The sequence below is a fragment of the Ambystoma mexicanum genome, chromosome 2q (genome assembly GCF_040938575.1).
Source record: "Ambystoma mexicanum isolate Mex_15411 chromosome 2q, UKY_AmexF1_1, whole genome shotgun sequence".
NCBI lineage: Eukaryota > Metazoa > Chordata > Amphibia > Caudata > Ambystomatidae > Ambystoma > Ambystoma mexicanum.
The window spans coordinates 447,774,122-447,793,776 of record NC_090924.1 but is presented as its reverse complement, the minus strand read 5'-3'; the positions used below and the strand labels follow the sequence as shown (position 1 = coordinate 447,793,776).

The following is a 19,655-nucleotide window of genomic DNA, read 5'->3' as shown; positions in this document are numbered from 1 at the left end:
ATCATTTTGATGTTTTTCTGACCATATTACCTACAATATTAGAAGAGATTGAATGGGCATGTTGTGTTGTTAAGACAATGACCCGGGTACCGGTGAGAGGTTTTTGTAGCCACTCCTGCCCACGACCAGCATCTCTGGGTCGTGTTATGTTGCTTGTTTACATTTCCTGTTGTTAGTCCGCGCCCACCAGCCCTTGGGTACCAGGTGTGCGTTATAAATACATTAACATAACATAACATAATTTACCAGCACACGTTATTTTAATCCCTCTCATTACTATTGAAGACCAGGAGAGTGGCACGAGGAGGATGGTGACTCTTTCCGAGTTGTGTATTTCTTCAACTTGGGTGTCCATACAAAGAGTTGATGAACATTCAATTTTATGGGTTGCCATCCTCTAAATGCAACCCCATTTTAAGTTACGAGAACTAGAAGCGTTGCAAATCTTGCAGGCGCAGCACCTCTTCCCACTTCTCTTCAAGAGCAAGTGTGATGGAGAATAGACAATGGGTAGTAACAATACAAATGCCCTTGTCTATCACCCTTCAGGTGATTGCTAGACCCACTACAATTGACCAAATTAATTGACACTCGACAGAACCATTTGCTGACTCATGCTCACCCACCTCTAGATGCAGATCGTGTAATGTTGGAGTTTGGTTTGCATAAGATTTAAATAGAGATAATTATTAAGGTAGGCTTCACCCTCCTTTCTGAAGCTGTGCCCAATGTATTCCAAAGGAAAGGTCTCACATCAAATGTTTTTTTAACAAATGCCTTGATATCAAGACTAATGGTTAAAATAATAAATCCATCCTGTAAGTATGTAAGTATGTAAATCGGTTGCATGCCTTTTCATCAGTGATCTTTTCTGTGAGGGTCTTTTTTAACTGTGTCTTGTCCATGTTCTGCCTTTTTCTGTTTGCTACTTTAACTGGATGAGGTGTAGGTAGAATGGCATGGTGGTGTGGGCCTGCACCATGTACATTTGCCTGTAGCGTGGACATCACTGCATGCTGTTAATGAAGAAAATGCTGGGCCTCTTGAGGCTACTGGACCCGTTTACACATTGATGTTGGTGTTGTTTTCAGTGTCATTATAGAATAAAGCAACTGTCCCAACTAGTGTATATTTTTTATATGTTCTAAGGAATCAGTGATGTTTATAATTTTATTTGGAAATAAACGTATTTTATTGTCATCATAGTTAACCACAAACTCCTGATTTGATGTCATTGAGCGTAAATTCCCTCTTCCAATATTGTACTCTTCACCACAAGGTAGCGCAATAGTGGCTTTGAACTGGTGTAAGTAGTCCGTGGATGCGGCGCAGATTATATTGGTTTTGCATTTCATCCTTCATTTTGTGATTTTGCTCTTTCTGTTAGTCGAGTGTTCAAGTGACTTTGCGGTAGCATAGTCACACAACATAGTTCACTGGTTACATGACATAATAGCAAGAAAGAGGAGACCATGAAAGAATTGAGTGCCTTTTCCTTTATTTGGGTGACCACGCATAACTCTCATGCTCTAGGGCAATGTATTATACTCTCTTAGGTTGTACCAATGAGTCAACAAGCCCATGTGTTAAAGCTTTTATTGTAACAGAGATGGACATAATACAAAAGTTAAGCGGCTCAAGGAAGTACACAATTTACATTTTGCAAATGTATAGTCCTTCAGTTGCTGAGGGAAGCGTGGCCACTATTCGCTTTCTGCTTTCTGGAAAAAAAACACATTTAGTAAAGTAGTTAGAATTTTCACATTTCAAATCGCACCATTACATTTTTTGTAATTGCTTCAATCGATTGTTAAAAGAAATTCTTTTTTAATCGATTGTTAAAAGAAATTCTTTTTTCTAAAAAAAATCAAGTTAAATGCTCAAAGAGAGCAAACATGAAACAAAGAAATAATGAGTTAATATGCTAAAGGCATTTTTCTTTTTCAAAGCAGCTCTGTGCATTACATTTGGTGATCGTTGATGTAAAACAGAGTTTACTCATGCATAATCAAAATATGAATTATCCCTTCTCATATCACCAGAGTGCCAATATCCTTTCTATAACTGAAGAGAAATGCATGAAAACACTGCACTGATTTAATGCTTGCTATATCCTGTAAGTTAATATCAGTCTCACATTGCTATTCTGACAAAGGTGGATCTAGTAACATTGTACCCTAGCTAAGCCCAGTATGTATATCAACAGGTGTTTCGAAGTAGCATTCTGAAACAAACTTAAAACCTTACATGGTTCTTGTACTGAATCATGTTGTGCCATCTTCTCGAGATATTCTTTACTTTTTTATTTTGCACAGTTGAGACTGGTCCAAATAGACTTTTTCTAATTGTCCTATAACCTATAACCTGAACATATTGTTCACATAACCTGATCACCAGCTGGATGGCAAACAAGATTCATTGGACTACAACAGGCAACCTGTGGCAAGAGAGGAGGGGTCAGCAGGCTGATGTTACGCCAGATGGAATCTCCTTTGATGTGCAGATTACAAAGCACCTATACCGGTCTCAAAAAAGAACATGAGATGAATGTGTTTTGTAAATCTGAAATTGTATTTTTCCTTTTCTATCCATACTGTGAAGGCATCATGAAGTAAGACAGAGAACAGACTTAAGATTCAAACAAAAGATATTTTTTAACTTAAATATCAGAATGGTTGAAGACCTAACTTGCCCTATGCTGAGGTGGGATTTCCCTACCTGAATGAAACTAAGGAAGGTTTGAGTCAAAGAGTTCAACTTAAAAGTGTCTGTGTCCAAAACCTATTCTTGTCTCATACCTAAAGCTAACAAATGTGTAGGGATGTCAAAGTTAAAAGAAATAGTCTTCAACTCAAAGTTCTGAGCCTCTTCCAGCTCACAGCTTACTTTCAGCTCCCCTTCACCAAGCATAAGCAAGTTCCATGAAAAAGTCTCAAAGTTTATCTTTCTTCAGTTCAAGGGGATATAGTTCAGGACCAATACATGGGGTTCCCTTTCCCAAGTTTCAAGTAACACAATCCAAAACAAAAGGATATTGAGACTCTGTTCCCAAGACAACAAGTGTAGTCTTTTAAGACTCGGGGTTCCCTTGACCAAGACTTCACTTTCATCACTTGCACGTGCTTCAATCTTTTCAGAAAGTTTTAACAAAAGCAACAGGTCAACCTGACCCTCTTTCTGGCTTGGCTCACCTGTTCATTGGCAGTGGTTTCAATGGGCTGTTTCACGGTGTCCTTGTCTTTCACCATTCAGGGCTCTCTGGTCTAGGCCCAGTTATTAGACCACATGGTCCACCCATCACAGGTCGTGCAACCAGGATCCCTTGACTCCTCTGCCCACACAGGTTCCTTGGCACTTGATACTGTTCACCAAGTTTCCTTCCCTTAATTCTTTTTCTTGGCCTCTTGGCTTAGTGTGTAGTCTTGCATTCCTCTGGCGTCTCCTTGATAGCCCTGTGGCTCTGCCACCACATGTCGCACACCTCTTGCCAAACTGGGGCCTTCCCGCACTGCATTCATTTATAAAAGTTCACTCCTTGGCTCCCTGTAGTCTTTGATGTATTCAAATTCAGGGTTTAAGTTAAATCGCGCTGCAACACACATTTAATATTGTTTACTTTCAGTTCTGTGTCCCAAATGCTGCTTAATTGTAGAATCTCATTCAGTTCAGCATTTAATACACACTTATTTGCTTCAAAGTTAAGTTTCCATTTAGTTTGGTATTCAATATGCGCGTATTGGCTCCAAAGTATGGACCGTTGTTCACTCGCGGTCCCACAGGGGAGCTCCAGTGCTTTCACACCTTCCCAACACTCACCAGTCTTTTGTACGTCATCCCGGTGGTTCCCGTGACTTCCTCTTGACTTCTGAAGCCGGGTAACCCACCAGCGCGAGCCCTGCTCACTTGTGTGCTCCTCTCTGTACAAGGGCTCTGAGGTTTCTTCCTGGACGGGGGAGGCATCCTCCCTGCACCGGGCCTGTCCTTAGCAGCTCATGTTGCTCGCACTTGGAGATGGACGCTGCGGGGCCTGGGGAAAACACATGGCTCTCTTGTTCAGGTCCTCATAAGGGTCTCCTGCTGCTCCTTCACACTCAGGTCTCCCTGTTGCTCGACCTCTCTCTCTCTCTCTCTGCTGGGCTAGTCTTACTTTATACATCTGCAGCCCGTTGACAGTCTGCAGGTGTGAATGTTTGATTAGCCCTGCCTGACCACAGTCAAAGGGACATGCCTGACCCTCACGGTTCTTAGCAGGCCTCTTCCTCATCCAAGTACTAGAGTAGTGAAAGAATGCAGTCTTCATTGCTCTCAGTTGCATGTGGGCAAATGAGGGGAGCTGGCTTATAATAGCCCATTATGTTTGGGAGAGTGTTAGGTTGGTTGTTGATTGGAAAAGGGGTATACCATGTCTCGCTCGAGGGCACCCCACTCCTAATCCTCAAGGACCCTCCACCTAGGTGACCCTCCCTGGCTTCTGCACCCCCAGGGTCAGGATGCCAGAGCAATGGTCTTTACCTGGCCATCTGCACAGAGGATCCAAGGGGAGTAGGAGTGAGAATATTCTCAGGTTTCTCACAATACATAACTTGCTAAACTTACTGCTTAGGAACAACAATAGGATATTATCGGGTTTTCTAATGTGAACACTATGTCTGCACTAAAGAAACCACTCAGATGGCTCTGGACCAATAGATATGCAGATCCAAAACGTACTCCCCTTTCTTAAATCTAACATCCAGTTTTGAAGGAATTGCATGACAGGTTATAGGATTATTAGAACTAGTCTAGTCAGGATATACAAAACATAAAAAAATGTTCCAATTCGGATCAGCGCAGTGTTTTGGTGCATTTCTCTTAATTGTATATGTTCACAGAGGTCAGGGTAGTTCCTCTTGTCACCGAGACATGCACCGATCTGCAACTAAATGTAACACTCTATCATCATGTTTCTAATACCACCCAGGTGCACGAGACAATTGGCCTGCCCACCACAGTCTAATTCTTATATCTCCAAGCCCAGTGCGGCTGGGACTCTTATTTCTATGATATGGCAGAGTACCTACTAAACTGTGAAGAAGAACGAGCAGCACTGTTTGCTCCTTGAGGAAGCATATTCAATGCATTATCTAATACTGTAACCAAATCAGAATCCCTCAGGCAAAAATGTGTAAAACTGGAAAGACTCTTGAAACGGTAATCAATAAGTACTGGGAGAAAGCATCAAAGATAAGCTACTTGGAGAACAAAAAGTTACACAGAGATCTTAGGATATTAACTCTTCCTGATTTCAGTAATAATGAAGATACTGATTTGGTGCAAAATTGGGAAGAAAACCGAAAACAAAGCTCATGAGTAATGATGGAACTATTAGCAGAGCATGCAGAACTTGAGCATAGTAGAACCCTGACACAAATAGATCAAATCAAACAAGAAATAGCAGACATGGATTCATTAGTGACAGTTAAAACCAATAACTATAACACAATGTATGGCTTTGTGTGTGCCTAATAAAGTTACTTACCTGCTGGAACCTACAGCCCCATCTTTTCACTTTCGTTGAGGACTCCACACAGGGGGCGTATGGCACTCGCAGAGGCCCCCTCTCCACACGCAGCACAGGCATTATGTCTTGCAGCACGGAAGCCACTTTTCCGGATTCCCAACCTGGTTTCCCTCTGGCCGGTTGTGGTCGGGCACTAGCGGTCCCAGGGGGCTTTAGGCATGCGAGGACTTGGGGACGTTGCAGCTCTCACCTTGGTTTTTCGGTGCACACCCCTTAGAGTAAATTACCTCAGAACGTAGCCATGCTCGCATCCTTTGTGAGGTCGTCATGCCTCCCAGCAACACTGTATATGCTCTGCTTGGCTCCCTGAACCCAACAGGCTTTGCCCAAGCGAGTGTGCACCTGCTTACTGAACACAGCATTGACAAACTGTGGATCTTGCTGTGTTTCGCTGGCATAATGTGGTTGGAAATACAGTGTGTGCTCCACTTTTAGTTTTTGGTTTTATTGCTATATATGTATATATATATTTCTCTTTGGTCCTGGCTTTCCCTCCTTCCTAACTGGTTGGGAAAGCCTGCATTCGCGGGTGGACCAGAAAAGCTGGCTTCAAAAGATAGCTGTCTCTTTAAGAACTTTGAAGGGGAGGGGCCTACATCATGGGTACGTTCCTCCGGGCACCGGGCCCACACCTTATCCCTATGTCACCAACGTTCTACACCCAGTTCCTGTTTTTCCACCTACTGGGTGGGTCGGAATGTTTGCTGCGCTGCGACTCCCTCCTTTCCGGGGCGTTTCTTTTTGCTGTCCATCCTTTTTCTTAGTGGTTGGTTCTTCATTTTTATTTTCTTCAATTTGTGGTGTCGCCCTTTACGTATGCCATATGCGACAGGATTCAAGCAGTGCATCCGTTGCTGGAAGCATTTCTCTGCGGCCGATCCCCATCGTGCCTGCGTCCGCTGTTTGGGTATACGCCACCGGGTGAGTACCTGTTTCTTTTGCTGTGGGATTCACCCGAGGTCTCTGCTGGGTCATCTTATCACCATGTCACAGCTGAGACCGGTACCGAAGAGCACTGAAGCCTTCGTTCGGAACAGGAGGGAGGCCAACATCGGTAAAAGGGTGACTGTACCTTTAGGTGAGGTACTAGTTTCGGCACCGGCCCTCGGTACCCAGCGGAATACAGCCTCCTCAGTTCCGGGGGTCTTCGCGGGACCGCTCAGGGGAAACCCCTGGCCTATTCACCTGAAAGTATCTTTGGGTGGGAAAGCACTAGTACCTCCAGGTGGGAAAGGGTCTGAGAAGACCCACCTGGTACCGGAAGAGTTATTTACATCAGGCAAAATAACAATGGTACCAGGAAAACCCTCTATTGCCTCGGTAAACCGAACAGGCAAGAGTACATGCAAAGAGTCCTCCGGCTTCGGGGTTGATTCGGTCCACTCCGATTCCCCTCTACCGGATAAAGCCAAGTCGGCATCCACATGTAAAACTTCTGGTACTTTGGTACCGAAAGAAAAAGATTTACCCTCTACTGCCACAGTTGAGCTTTCAAGCTCCTCGGTACCGAGGAAATCACATGAGTTCTCTCACAAGAGGCATAAGCACACTCATTAGAGATCTAGTCCAGAACCACATTCTGCAAAAAAGCACAAATGGAAGAAATCTTTGCCAACATTCTTCCTCAGGAGGTCGAGGGCAAATGTTCCTTCTGGATTTGAGAGGGTAGAGAAGCTGCTATCCAGCTGCTTCAAGTGGTCATAGACCTCACTGACAGAACAGCGAGAGCAGTCGCATGCGTAGGTACGCATATTTGTCAGCCTCTTCCCTTCACCAGGATTGCTAGGAGAAAGTGCGCCATCTTCCATTTCATGGAAAAACACTGTTCGATCCATCCACAGATGAGGTCCTCCAGAAATGTAAGGTCAGTTATACGGCAGCTAAAACCCTTAGCTCAATTTTAGTCAAACAGCCATATCACCAAAACTTTAAATCATTTAAACCACGTCTTCAAGGAAACAGTGGTTCTGCCACTTATGCTAAGTCTTATTACTCTTCTAAAAAGAGAAGATATAGACCCAAATCAAAGTCGGGACCTTCCCCTTGCTCAAATCCTGTTCAAGAGCAAAAGAAGTCGATTTGCCTTCCGCTCCTACTATCATAGCAAGAAGGCTTTCCAGCTTCCTTCCCTTTTGGTTTTCCATTACTTAAGAGGAATGGGATCTGAATATTATTCAGCATGGTTACCGCCTTGCCCTTCCGGCTATTCCACCTTCTTCTCCTAAAAGGCTCCAAAAATCATCCCTGGAGCTCCTGGAAGAGATCTAAAAACTCATTCTCTTAGGAGCGATAGAGCTGCTTCCCCAAGAGGAAGTAGGTCATGGATTTTACTCTCTTTACTTGCTGATCCCAAAGAAATCAGGCGGGATCCGTCCAATTCTGGACCTTTCAGACTTCAACTAATTTCTATCAAACGAAACCTTCTACATGGTGACCATTCCTCAGATTCTGGCTTCTCTTCATCCAAACGATTGGATGGCATCTGTAGATCTACAGGATGCCTATTTTCACATCCCCATCTACAAAGATCACCATCAGTTCCTGAGATTCACAATAGGAAGGTCTCATTTCCAGTTCACATGTCTTATCTTTGGGCTAAATTCTGCCCCCAGGGTTTTCACAAAAGTTCTGAGGTCAGTGGCAGCCTGTCTTCGGTTAAGGGCAGTCTATCTATGCCATTACCTAGACCATTGGCTTCTCAAGGCCCACTCTCCAGAGGAATTGCTCCAGAAAATGCAATTAACAAGCCACACTCTTTTCAACCTAGCGTTTTCCATAATTCTGACAAAATCCTAGCTCAATCCTTCGCAAAGGTTCCAATTCCTAGGAGCAGTTATAGATACTACTCTACACAGACCCCCCACCCCTGGAAAGGGTGGAAGCTATTCAACAAACAATTGTAAAGTTCAATTCCCACCAGACTCTGTCAGCTTGGTGGTTTCAAAAGCTATTGGGGCTTATAGCCTCCTGCATAAGCCTAGCTCCTTTTGCAAGGCTCCATATGAGAACGGTCCAGTGGCATCTTGCTCGCAACTGGAAACAGCCCTTGGATTCCCAGGAAATGAAAATTCAAATTCCAACACAAGTTCAGGACTCACTACTCTGGTGGAACACCCCCAGAGAACCTGGTAATCGGGTTTCCCTTTCAACCTCCTCCTCACCAAATAGTAATAACAACAGACTCTTCAGAGTATGGTTGGGGAGCCCATTGTTTAAATCTAACAGCTCACGGTCTTTGGTCCTCTAAGGAAAAGAAGGACCACATAAAGGTCCCGGAACTAAGAGCCATATTTTTAGTTCTGAAATAATTTCTTCCCTCACTTCAAGGAAATTTGGTGAGAATTCTAACGGACAATACCACTGCAATGTTTTATATCAACAAGCAGGAGGGTACTCCTTCCCTTCCCCTCTGTCTTCTAGCAGAAAACATTTGGTATTGGGCCATTCAGAATCACATTTTCTTGTTGGAGTCCCATCTGGAGGCAAAGAAGAACGGCCTAGCAGACAAACTAAGCAGGTGATAGTCTGCTTCGAAACAAGTAGTAGCTGAAACGGTCAGTAGGAAACATGAAATTTCAGAAGTGGGCCCATCCATCAGTAGACCTCTTTGGCAACCATCACAAGTCTCTATGTCCTCAGTTTGCATCAAGGCAAGGTCAGGGTCTGCAATCCCTGGGAGATGCTCTACATCTGGATTGGTCGAACCTAACACTTTATGCGTTCCCACCTCTCCCATTAATACACAAAATATTGCTCAAATTCAAAATGTCACAGAATCTGACAATGATTCTAATAGCCCTGTTCTGGCCTCACCAGATCTGGTTTCCAGAACTTCTGGAGTTAGCTTGAAACCTCCCAATTAGATCTTACATCATCGAGAGATCTTTTGACTGAACAGAAAGGGCAGGTCCTTCACCTCTGCCCTCAATTGCTGAACTTGAAGGCTTGGTTCCTGGAAAACTAGCTTTTTCCCACTTACATTTGTCAGAGCAAAATATAACAATCATGTCAGCATCTAGAAAACCTTCTACTAAGAAACAATATCGTAGCAAATGGTTACAGTTCTGTCACTGGGCCTTGGACAAAGCCTTTAACCCTCTAAAGGCATCTATTGATAATGTCATGTCCTTCATGTCTTATCTAGTTTCCACTGGTGTGAAAGTAGACACATGCAAACACTACTTATCAGCTATTGGTGCTTACCTGAATAGGGAACACAAGTCCTTCTCTCTTTACAACGAAGCCATTAAGAGGCACTTCAAGGGTCTTCTACGCTTGCATGCCCGTATTCGTGAACCTACACCTCAGTCGGATCTCAACGTGGTCTTATCAGCCCTAATGCAAAAACCATTTGAGCCGATGGACTCATGTGAATTAGAATTATAACCTGGAAAATGACATTCTTAGTAGTCATTACTTTGGCTAGAAGGATTGAAGAGCTCCAGGCTCTCTCCTCAAAAAATAGTGTTTCATAAGGACAAAGTTGTCCTACGTACGGTCCCCTCCTTCCTACCTAAGGTGGTTTCCGACTTTCATTTAAACCAGGAGATATGACTTCCTGTTTTTCATCATAGACTGCATACTTCTGCAGCCGAAGAAACATTACATAACCGAGATGTTGTAAGAACTTTAGAATTTTATCTAGAAAGGACCACACCCTTTAGAAAAGCAGATCAGCTCTTTGTTACTTATGAGGGTCCCTTTCCTGGCAATAAGGTAGATAAAGCTTCCATTGCTAGATGGGTTGTCTCCTGTATCTTCAAGGCTTATAACATGAAAGGGCGCGCAACTCCGCAGGGACTTCGGGCTCATTCCATTACAGCCAAGGCAGCATCTGTAGCCTTTACCAGGCATGTTCCCATTGTAGACATCTGTAAAGCAACTACCTGGGATACCCCGCTTGCCTTTTGCAAGCACTTAGCTATGGATACAACTTCTAGAAATTATGCAAAATTCGGCCATGGGGTGCTCCACAACTTGTTTACCTGAATTCCGTACATGCTGTCTCCTCCACCCTTACTTACTCTAAGGCTTTTTAGTCTGGACCCAACCAGTTAGGAAGGAAGGAGAGCCAGGACGAAAGAAATGAAAAATTACCTTCATGGTGATTCAGGTTCTCTTAGTACAGGCTCTCTCTCCTTCACAACACCCACCCAGCCATCCCCTACAGTAAACATATACTTAAATTCACCTGCCATCGGGGTAACCATAGGCACTGGGTGTGGAACGTTGGTGACGTAGGGATAAGGTGTGGGCCTGGCGTGCGGAGGGACGCACGCGTGATGTAGGCCCCAACCCATCAAAGCTCTTAAAGAGACAGATATCTTTTGCAGCCAGCTTTTCCAGCCCGTCTGCGGATGCAGGCGTTCCCAACCAGTTGGGAAGGAGGGAGAGCCTGGATTAAGAGAAACTGAATCACCATGAAGGTACATTTTCATGTTTTTCTTTTCATTAAGAAAAGGAGTTTTTTGAGGTTGAGGTCAAGTTAGCTATTAATTTTTGTTATCAGTGGATGCTCTGGTGGCACCGACTTGCTGCACCAAGAATGACTACCGCAGCGATCCCACCCCCATATCTGTCCAAACATGTCCCGCTGCTCATCCGATGTGGTGCCCATGGGAGGTGACAAATTCTCGCCAGCAAGGAAGCAAGCATTGGGAGAATTCTATAGTGGCAGTATGACATATTGGACTGTGGATGCCAGTTTGTTGGGATTGGGAGCGTTGTTGACACAATATGGTGGTGGGAAGGAGAAGCGCTTGGTGGTGTTCGGCTCCAGGCTGCTCAGGGATGCTGAGGTGAACTACTCTGTTGTAGAGAGGGAGGCCTTAGCTGTGTTTTGGGAAGTCCTTCATTTCAAATTCTTTTGAGGGGTCAGCGTTCTACTGTGAGGACAGATCACATACCTCTTGTTTAGATGTTGTCATGTGGAGGTTGTTCAAATGGATCACCTTTGCCTAACTGCCATTCAGGGTTGGTGTGCCGTCAACGATATCTGTCTGAATGCCAGCAAGAAAGAGATTCTCATCGGCACACTTTCACACTCCTTTCCCCTCACTCTCTGGCCGGCCTCCCTTGGCCCTCTGATGTCTCTAAAAAGTCATACTTCCTACTGCACCTCCTCAGAGCTACTCTGCCTTTCCTCTCCTTCTCCCAGAAGATGACTGTCTCCCGAGCCCTGGTTCTCTTTCGGTTGGACTATTGTAAGAGCCTCTTTCTAAATCGTCCTGCCTCTACTCTCCGCCCATTACAACTCACCCAGAACAGGACTGCAATGTGGCTTACAGGTTTCCCCAAGTTTACTTTTCGGAAATTGAGAATTGCACCCTTCTTGTCTTCTTATTCTACTTGCTCGGTATTCAAAATAGTCTATTTCATTAAATGTTCCACTCGGAGCTCCCCAGGATTACCTTCTCTTACAGGTCAATTTACTGGTGTTTTTTGGCATCTCCCTCCTGCTCCCTGTTGCTGCAGCGCCCCCTTAGCAGCACGGTGCTTTGTTTGACAGCTTTTCCGTACCATCCACCACCTGCGCTGTCTCTCTCCTGAGCCCCGCTGGTCCTGCTCAGTCTCTGCGTCCTCAAGCACCTCCAGGGAACTCACGTTGGGTCGGGAACATGTCTCCCCCACGGCCGGGCTGCATTCCCTGCTACTGATCATGTCTCTGCTTCCTGCTGCGCGTACTCTGCACAGCTCAACGCCTTCTCTTCCTGCGTCGGCTTCTGCTGGCATTCACACTCTGCAACTTCACCCACTTCGGTGTCGGACCTGACTGATTCTGCTGCTCCTTTCCTTCTCCTGTTCCACAGCTGCGGTTCATTTTCAGATTTAAATGTCTTTCTCAGGTGCCTTGCCTGCAAACAACTAGACTGCATATTCCCTTCATTGGCAGCTTTGATCCTCATTGACTCTTGGTTCTTCTTCCTCGTCCCAGTACCACAGACATTATGGATCTAGAAGTCCTTTTAGGTCTACTCGTTTCTATTTGACTGTTGAACTGGATGTTATTAGAGTTGGAAGATGTTATATGAATGAGGTGTGACTTAACATTAGTGCTGACTGCCACTCAAGACAGAATCATGGCCATTAGAGGATGCATGTACTACCAAGGTGTACAACTTAGTCTGTCAAGGTACTTTTCACATAAGTTTTCTTAGGTTTCCTCATGAGAGGGACTTGTGCAATGACAGCATTACATCAAATACTTGGGAATTATATAAGACTCATCCTCACAAGAAGATAAATACCACGTCTCTCCCAAAGGAGTCACCACTTCCCCCTGACATCCATTTGCTCCCATGTGATCCTCCCTCATGATACCACTCCCAGGGTTAGGGTCAGGTAGCGTCTGCCTTCCCCTGGCCACATGGGAGGAGATCTTAGGATGGGGTAAATTGATGACTCTGTATGATTCATCACCATGCGTACATTGAGAGAGAAGGATCCATGCTTTATTAAGGACTGCACCAAGTCTCTCAAGCATACTGCAAGGGTATGTCGTTCCTCCGAGTTCCTAAACTTACTTGAATCCAGCTATTCTTCGCAAACTGTTCTGAACTCCCACGCCTCTAGTTCCCAGTCTATTTTTGCTAATGTGTCTTCTCTCTAACTTCACTGCATCAGACATAATCTGTAAAGCATACTCCAATACCACTAGTGTTGGATTGTAGACACTAACCATTTCAGTAACATAAATAAATAAATATGAGCTCTGTTTAATGCATCTTACCTTGATCCCAACATCACGACTCTTGGTCCTGAGTTTATTCACTTGTGATTCTGCAATGTCGGCCCTTTCCTCAGCTTCTTCAAGTTCATGTTGCACTTTTCGGAATCGGGACAGGTGTGAATTGGCTTGTTCCTCCTAATGGAAAAGCAACAGAGAAAGTAATTGCATTTAGCAGATGTTGTCAAGCCTGTGAAGTGTAAGTGCCACATATATCAGTGAAAGGGTTAGCTGTCAACTTCACTTTATTAAAAAAGGCAATCAGGGTCTTCATTGATTGTGTCTTTCTTCATTCTCGTTTCTTTGGATTCCGATCCATTGTGCTATGCCAGAATTCTGCATTATTTGTCACCTCCTTTTCTACAGAGTAGAACTGCATTTGATTTTCCAAAGGCTAACTGGTAAACTAGATCAAGTTGCAGAGTTTTAACCTGATAGCAGAATGTTTTGCGACTAGCCAACTCTGTGTCCTGAACTCAACAGAAAGTCACTCGAGCTTGTGTTGCTTTATGAATCACACCACATTAGACAGAAAAGGAGGCACATTTGTGCCAGAAAATTTCTTTCTCACAAGATCCTCTATGATCAGTATCTCTATCAAATTTTCTGTATCTGGATAACACCTTTTGTTTTGTACATGTGTGGCCCAGGCTTTTTAAATGTATTTGGGTAAAGAGAAGAACTTAGACAAAAGCTCTTAAAGTTGCGATGCATGGCTAACTTTCAAATCCGACGTTTGTGGGCCTTGCGCTACTAAATGATATCCATCCAAGGACAAATGCTTTAACCACGTGTAGTAGGGAGGCCTAGGGACAGCAAGAGAGCATGGCATATATTATAGGATTAACTGAACATATGTAATATTTGCATATAGTAGAAGAATATCATTTGCAGGATGTATATCTATGAACAGGTGAAAGGGCATGATGGGTATCATGGGGTGAGTGTGACACTGTCTGAGAGCTCAGGGAATGGCGGTCACGTTTGCATCTTGATACAGCAGGAAAGCATATGATGTGTGTCAGCGATGGGAGCGAATAGGGTGAAGAGGCAAAACCGAGAGATAGCATAGAAAGGATGGGGTACAGGTAAGAGTTTAACATGGACTGCCACCTTCTGAGGAGGAGGAGGTGGGCGAGGATCAAGGGAGGTTGAAGAGGGTTCTTTTTTATGTATTTCCTGTAACTATGTACATAATGGTAAACACAGTGTATTTATATTATTCTGTTTAGAAATGAAAACTACATGACCACTTTAGTAATGACAGTTGCAGGACAGTTGCGGTGTGCAACTGATGTTTTAATAGGTCATTCATTACATTTTAGATGTAAGAAACTCAGAAAATAGGAATCCTCTTGAAACCATGCACTGTCACATTTTGTTTCCAGCTTTGCAAAATGCATCCGCAGTGCAGAAAGAGTTATTTCATTTGTTATTAATTTCAGAGACAGTTTAAATTAAGTTAAATCATATGTATGTGAGTTGTGACTAAGTCAACATAGGAGGGCCCGTTGAGGTAGAATGGGGAACTCTGCAGGTTCTGGGGAAGCTACCATCTATGTGATGCAACTCCTGAAGGGCATATACATGGGTGATCCTCGAGCCTCCTCCAGTACTCTTGGGCACCTCGCATGTGTCATGAACAGAGCTGCGCTGTCATCAAAGGGAATATGTACCCCGTGAGTAGTCAGGGTGGCCACCCCAGGTTGCCAAATCATGAGGGAAGTGGGTTGAGAGGCAAGAAAACCAGAGGAAATCTGCCCTAGAAAGGATTTGTATTGCACTTACAGTACAGGGAAAACTGTAGGCAGTGTCTGGCTCTGCCTGTGTATCAATGCTTGCAGTGATAATCTGAAAAGAACACCTAGTATCTGCAAGCTCAGGCAAGGAATGCAGAATGGAGCTTGATGAAAAGTAAAAGGAACCAGTGAAACCCAGCCCAAAGAAGCATTAGTGATCTATGCATGCAGGCTGTTTGCGAGCGAGTGAACTTACTGTCAGCACTCGGCCACCCTGACACTACTGTATGGTCCAAAACTGCAGACCGTCTTTTTGGTGGCGGGGTAAAGGCCAAAGTATGTTATCAGAACAAGCTAAACAAATGAGTAGAATTACAAAAGTGGGTCGCACACCTGGGCAGGATTTAGACCCATTAGAGATTGACCAATCATGACCACCAAACGTTAATGGGGGCACAGGTCCACCAACTAGAACAATCACTTAAGCAATCACTGGCCAGGCCTTACTGTAAAAGGAGAAGGAAACATCATGATTTAGAGAATGTTAAGATTGAATTTCTGAGTGTCAGTGTTAAAGCCAAAATAGGAGTAGGTAGGGCACAGAGAGACAGGACTTGAAATGGCCAAATCAAATAGGCGACATATTGTGAGGAGTACAGAACAGAAAGTGGGTAAGACAAGAGACACTCTCTATAAAAGGATGGCTGGGAGGAAAGTCTAGAATGGAGAGGCTGATAGGAACCTTAGCCCAAGGCTGGCAGAGCCAGGCCCTAAGCAGAAGAAGCTTGCAAGTAACCTCCTGGGTACTCTAGTCCAGATTCTGGTGGTCAATGCAAAACCACCAGTACCAACTAAAGAGGTCTGCATCCTTGGAGACAACATTGGCTGTGGAGGTCATATTTACTGCAGAATGACAAATACCTAGGCTGGGGGAAGAACATCCTACCAGAAGAACCTCTGGAGCAAGAGGCAACGCTACAGGTCTGGCCACAGTAAAGTAATGATTCAGCCCTAGAGCAAAAGGTGTACTGCAACAGGTCTTGCCCCAGTAGGGGTACATAGCAAGACAACAAGGAAACAGACGATTGTATGTCGCTGGGAACACCAAACATGATCGTATAAAGAAGTGTACTGTAGCACTTAAAACCACTTTGATACTCCGACTGAACTAAAGGGCTCTTTGCTTGGAATGGAACTACCAGAACTGTTGTGGGTAAGAATTAAGGATTGAGTGTCCTTTAGTGTAGCAGCCCTTTTGCAGACTTCGCCAAACTCTTATAGGCCTTCATCCATCCACATCGTCAGTGGAACCAATAACAGCGATGAACTAATTTCGGTGTGTGGTGTTTTCTTTAGCATCTGCTTCATGATGGAGGATTTACCTACCTGGAAGACCTGTTCTCAGAGAAGCAGCCAGGTATACTTTTGAGTTGACAGGAAATGCTAATTTCCGTTCATGAAATGAGTATAAGGTTTTGATTGTCTGATTCCCTGTGAGATGTTTTCCCTTCCCACTATACAGAGCCTACTTATTAACTAGAAATACATAACCTTTGCTGAAGTTTCGTACAAACAAGGACCCCTGGGGAACCCTTCCCCCAGTTCTGGAATGCCAGCATCCTGATTATGGCGGCACAGATAGTCTTCTACAGTCAGATGCATGTTTCAGGAGACATCACTGCCTAAATATTTGCCAAGAATTCAGAACTAGCCCCTCTTCCTAACCCACCCTGCTTGCTTACAAAAGCCAGTCTTATTCAAAGATGTCTGTGTAGTTGCTCTGGCACTAAATATTGTCTCTTGGCAATCCTCTTGAAGTGAAACACCTTCAATATTGGTGAGCCTGCAAAGTTTCCTCTTATTTGTTTTCAGAGATCCTGGTGTTTCTTTGTAGCACCTGAAATCGTTTCTCACTTTCACATTTGCCTAGTGCAAAGATCTTGTAAGATCCATCCACATTGGGTCCTGTCCTTTTGGTATAAGAGCACTTTTGTCACAATGCCTTCCAACAGGTGAAGATCTGATGCTCCTTAGTGTCTAAATTCCAAACCTATGGCTTCCTCGTGAGCTGCAATGCGTGCTATTTGAATTGTGAACTAATTGTCTCTAGAAGAGATCCTTACAGCCTTCCGCTTGGCCTTTGCCTTGACTTTCTTATTGTGACCATTGCTATGGACCATTGACTGGGGTGTTGCTGAATCACCACAATGTCCTGCATGCATAGGCCATCCATATGGAAAGGGAAAGCTTGGACCTGCCATTGAAGGTCTCTGTTAGTACTCTGCCATGATGCAAAACCAACTGGAGACACTGTGGACATTGTGGACAATTCCACGGGTGAATATGGACTTCATTAAAGCTCCTTAGTGCCCTCTTTATTAGAAACATTTTAGAGATTTATATGTGCCTAAAGTGTTCAAGAGAAGATTAGCCACTATTGCTTGAATGGATTTCAGGAGTGAGATGGTGCATTTGTAATCTAAATGCATTCTTACTATTGTTTTAAGACCACTTTGCTGTTTTTATGTCATTTGATTATCCATAGCGATGCTTAAGTCTTTTGTGGGATCTTGTTTCTGTGAATAAATGGGTATACATGCTAATATAAAAGACTCTGTTTATTTATTGAGATTGCAACTATGTTCTATGTTATATTCAGAGAGAGCTCATCTGACTTGTACAGAGTGTTTAGCCTCTGTGCCCAATGGTGAAGCTGGTGGTCTCATAAACCATGTATCGACATTATACTGAAAGGACCACCTTCCTAAAAATCACTGTCAGGCATCAGTAGAAACTCTTGGTCTCACACAACTTCACTTCAACTCACAACTGATTTTCACACATTCAAAGGACTCCATGGTAGCGGTGTGTTTAATGGGAAAGCATATGCACAAATAGCATGTCTTTCACAAACAATATATTTCAAAATACATTTTAACTTACAGATTCCTCAACCTGTCTCTTGTAGGCTTTAACCTTTAACTGGAGTTTATCTGCCAGATCCTGCAATCTCAACACATTCTTCTTATCTTCCTCGGACTGCAAACATATGAAAATAGACATGTTACATACCATTAGTATAAAATATTCCTACTTTTAATTACAAAGGTTCCCTGGCTGAAAGAAATAATTACACTTCATATTCCTGTGTACCTTCATTTTTATTCTATTCATGAGGCCCCAATCTCATTTTATGCTATATGAGATTTACTGTATGATGTTCTTCATTATATGTTATTAAATAGACATACAATATATGATGCATTGTTTTTTGTAACAATCAATATGTTTTTGAAATGCTAAATTAGATCCGTAACTGCCATCAATTCATAGTATAATCATTATGATTTATGGTATAGAATCATTTAAAGGAATTCTGTATTATCTTTTAATCAACCAATAAGAAAAATATGAATTGAGTAGTGTATCAGCTTCATAGACCACATGCAACCCTTTTTCTGATAAAGCAGGTATTGATGTGGCACTAGGCTTAATTAAACTCTGGTATAGAAAATTTGTCAACATAATTATTTCTTTAATTCAGAGGAGTAGCACTCGGGAGCTTATTGAAAATAGTATAATAGGTATTTTAAGGAGCATTTCAGTATTATGAATGAAACATAATAGGAAACTACATACATACCTGGTATGTGAGTTCCTTGACTCTTCTCTCGTACTTGCGAACACCCTTGATGGCTTCTACTCCACGTTTCTGTTCAGCTTCTAACTCGTTCTCCAGTTCGTGTACCTGTGAGGTAGTTTGAATGTATGGTTACTTTGCTGGTACACACACACACAACATTAGATCTTTCCTGTTTGCTCCATAGTGTAACTTACCCTGCTCTCCAGTTTCTGGAGCTGCTTCTTGCCGCCCTTCATTGCGAGCTGCTCAGCCTCATCCAGGCGGTGCTGCAGATCCTTCACGGTCTGCTCCAAGTTCTTCTTCATCCTCTCAAGATGGGCACTTGTGTCCTGCTCCTTCTTCAGCTCTTCAGCCATCAAAGCAGCCTTGAAAATACAGAAGAATATTTTTCTTCAAAGACCATTAATAAATAATTCAAAATTTATTAAGGTTTGTGATAAAAGCTTGCTTGATTAATTATGCTTTTGCTACAATACATATTTGTAATATTGTGATAATTTAATCCCTGTGTTCAGCTGTACATAAATCCCTAATCCCCAACTACTCCAACAATAAACCTACATCTGTGATGGCCTTCTTGGCTTTTTCTTCAGCATTTCTTGCTTCCTGGATGGCTTCCTCCACTTCACTCTGGAGATGGGAGCTGTCACTCTCAAGCTTCTTCTTGGTATTGATGAGACTTGTGTTCTTAAATTAGAGATAGACATGGATTTAAGGTGTTCTCCATAACGTGTGCACAGTTTCCCATTGGTGTATCATGAATGATAAAAAAAAGCTCTACCTGTGAATGCAGGAGCTGCAAACGTTCACTTGCATCAATAAGTTCATGTTCAGCAACTTTGCGAGATCTTTCCGTCTGTTCAAGAGCAGCCCTCAACTCTTCAATTTCCGCCTGCTGAAGGTTGTTCCTTCGTTCAATGACAGCCACCTGTTCTTTCAGGTCCTCTTGTCCTCGAGTAGCATCATCAAGATGCAGTTGGGCATCCT

General features: G+C 43.4%; 1 protein-coding gene across 2 annotated transcripts in view; it reads right to left on the bottom strand.

Moving 5' to 3' along the window:
- Positions 1-1,579: 1,579 nt before the first annotated feature.
- The window catches only part of LOC138569501 (myosin-1B-like), a 148,780-nt gene continuing 130,704 nt past the window's right edge, over positions 1,580-19,655 (bottom strand). For both annotated transcript variants that reach the window (XM_069647532.1, XM_069647531.1), the window contains exons 34-40: positions 19,450-19,653; positions 19,230-19,355; positions 18,863-19,033; positions 18,669-18,773; positions 17,969-18,064; positions 13,290-13,424; positions 1,580-1,721 (exon numbers count right to left, since the gene is read on the bottom strand). In XM_069647532.1, coding sequence (XP_069503633.1) covers positions 1,704-1,721; positions 13,290-13,424; positions 17,969-18,064; positions 18,669-18,773; positions 18,863-19,033; positions 19,230-19,355; positions 19,450-19,653 — 855 coding nt within the window. In that variant the 3' untranslated portion in view covers positions 1,580-1,703. The remainder of the gene's footprint in view (positions 1,722-13,289; positions 13,425-17,968; positions 18,065-18,668; positions 18,774-18,862; positions 19,034-19,229; positions 19,356-19,449; positions 19,654-19,655) is intronic.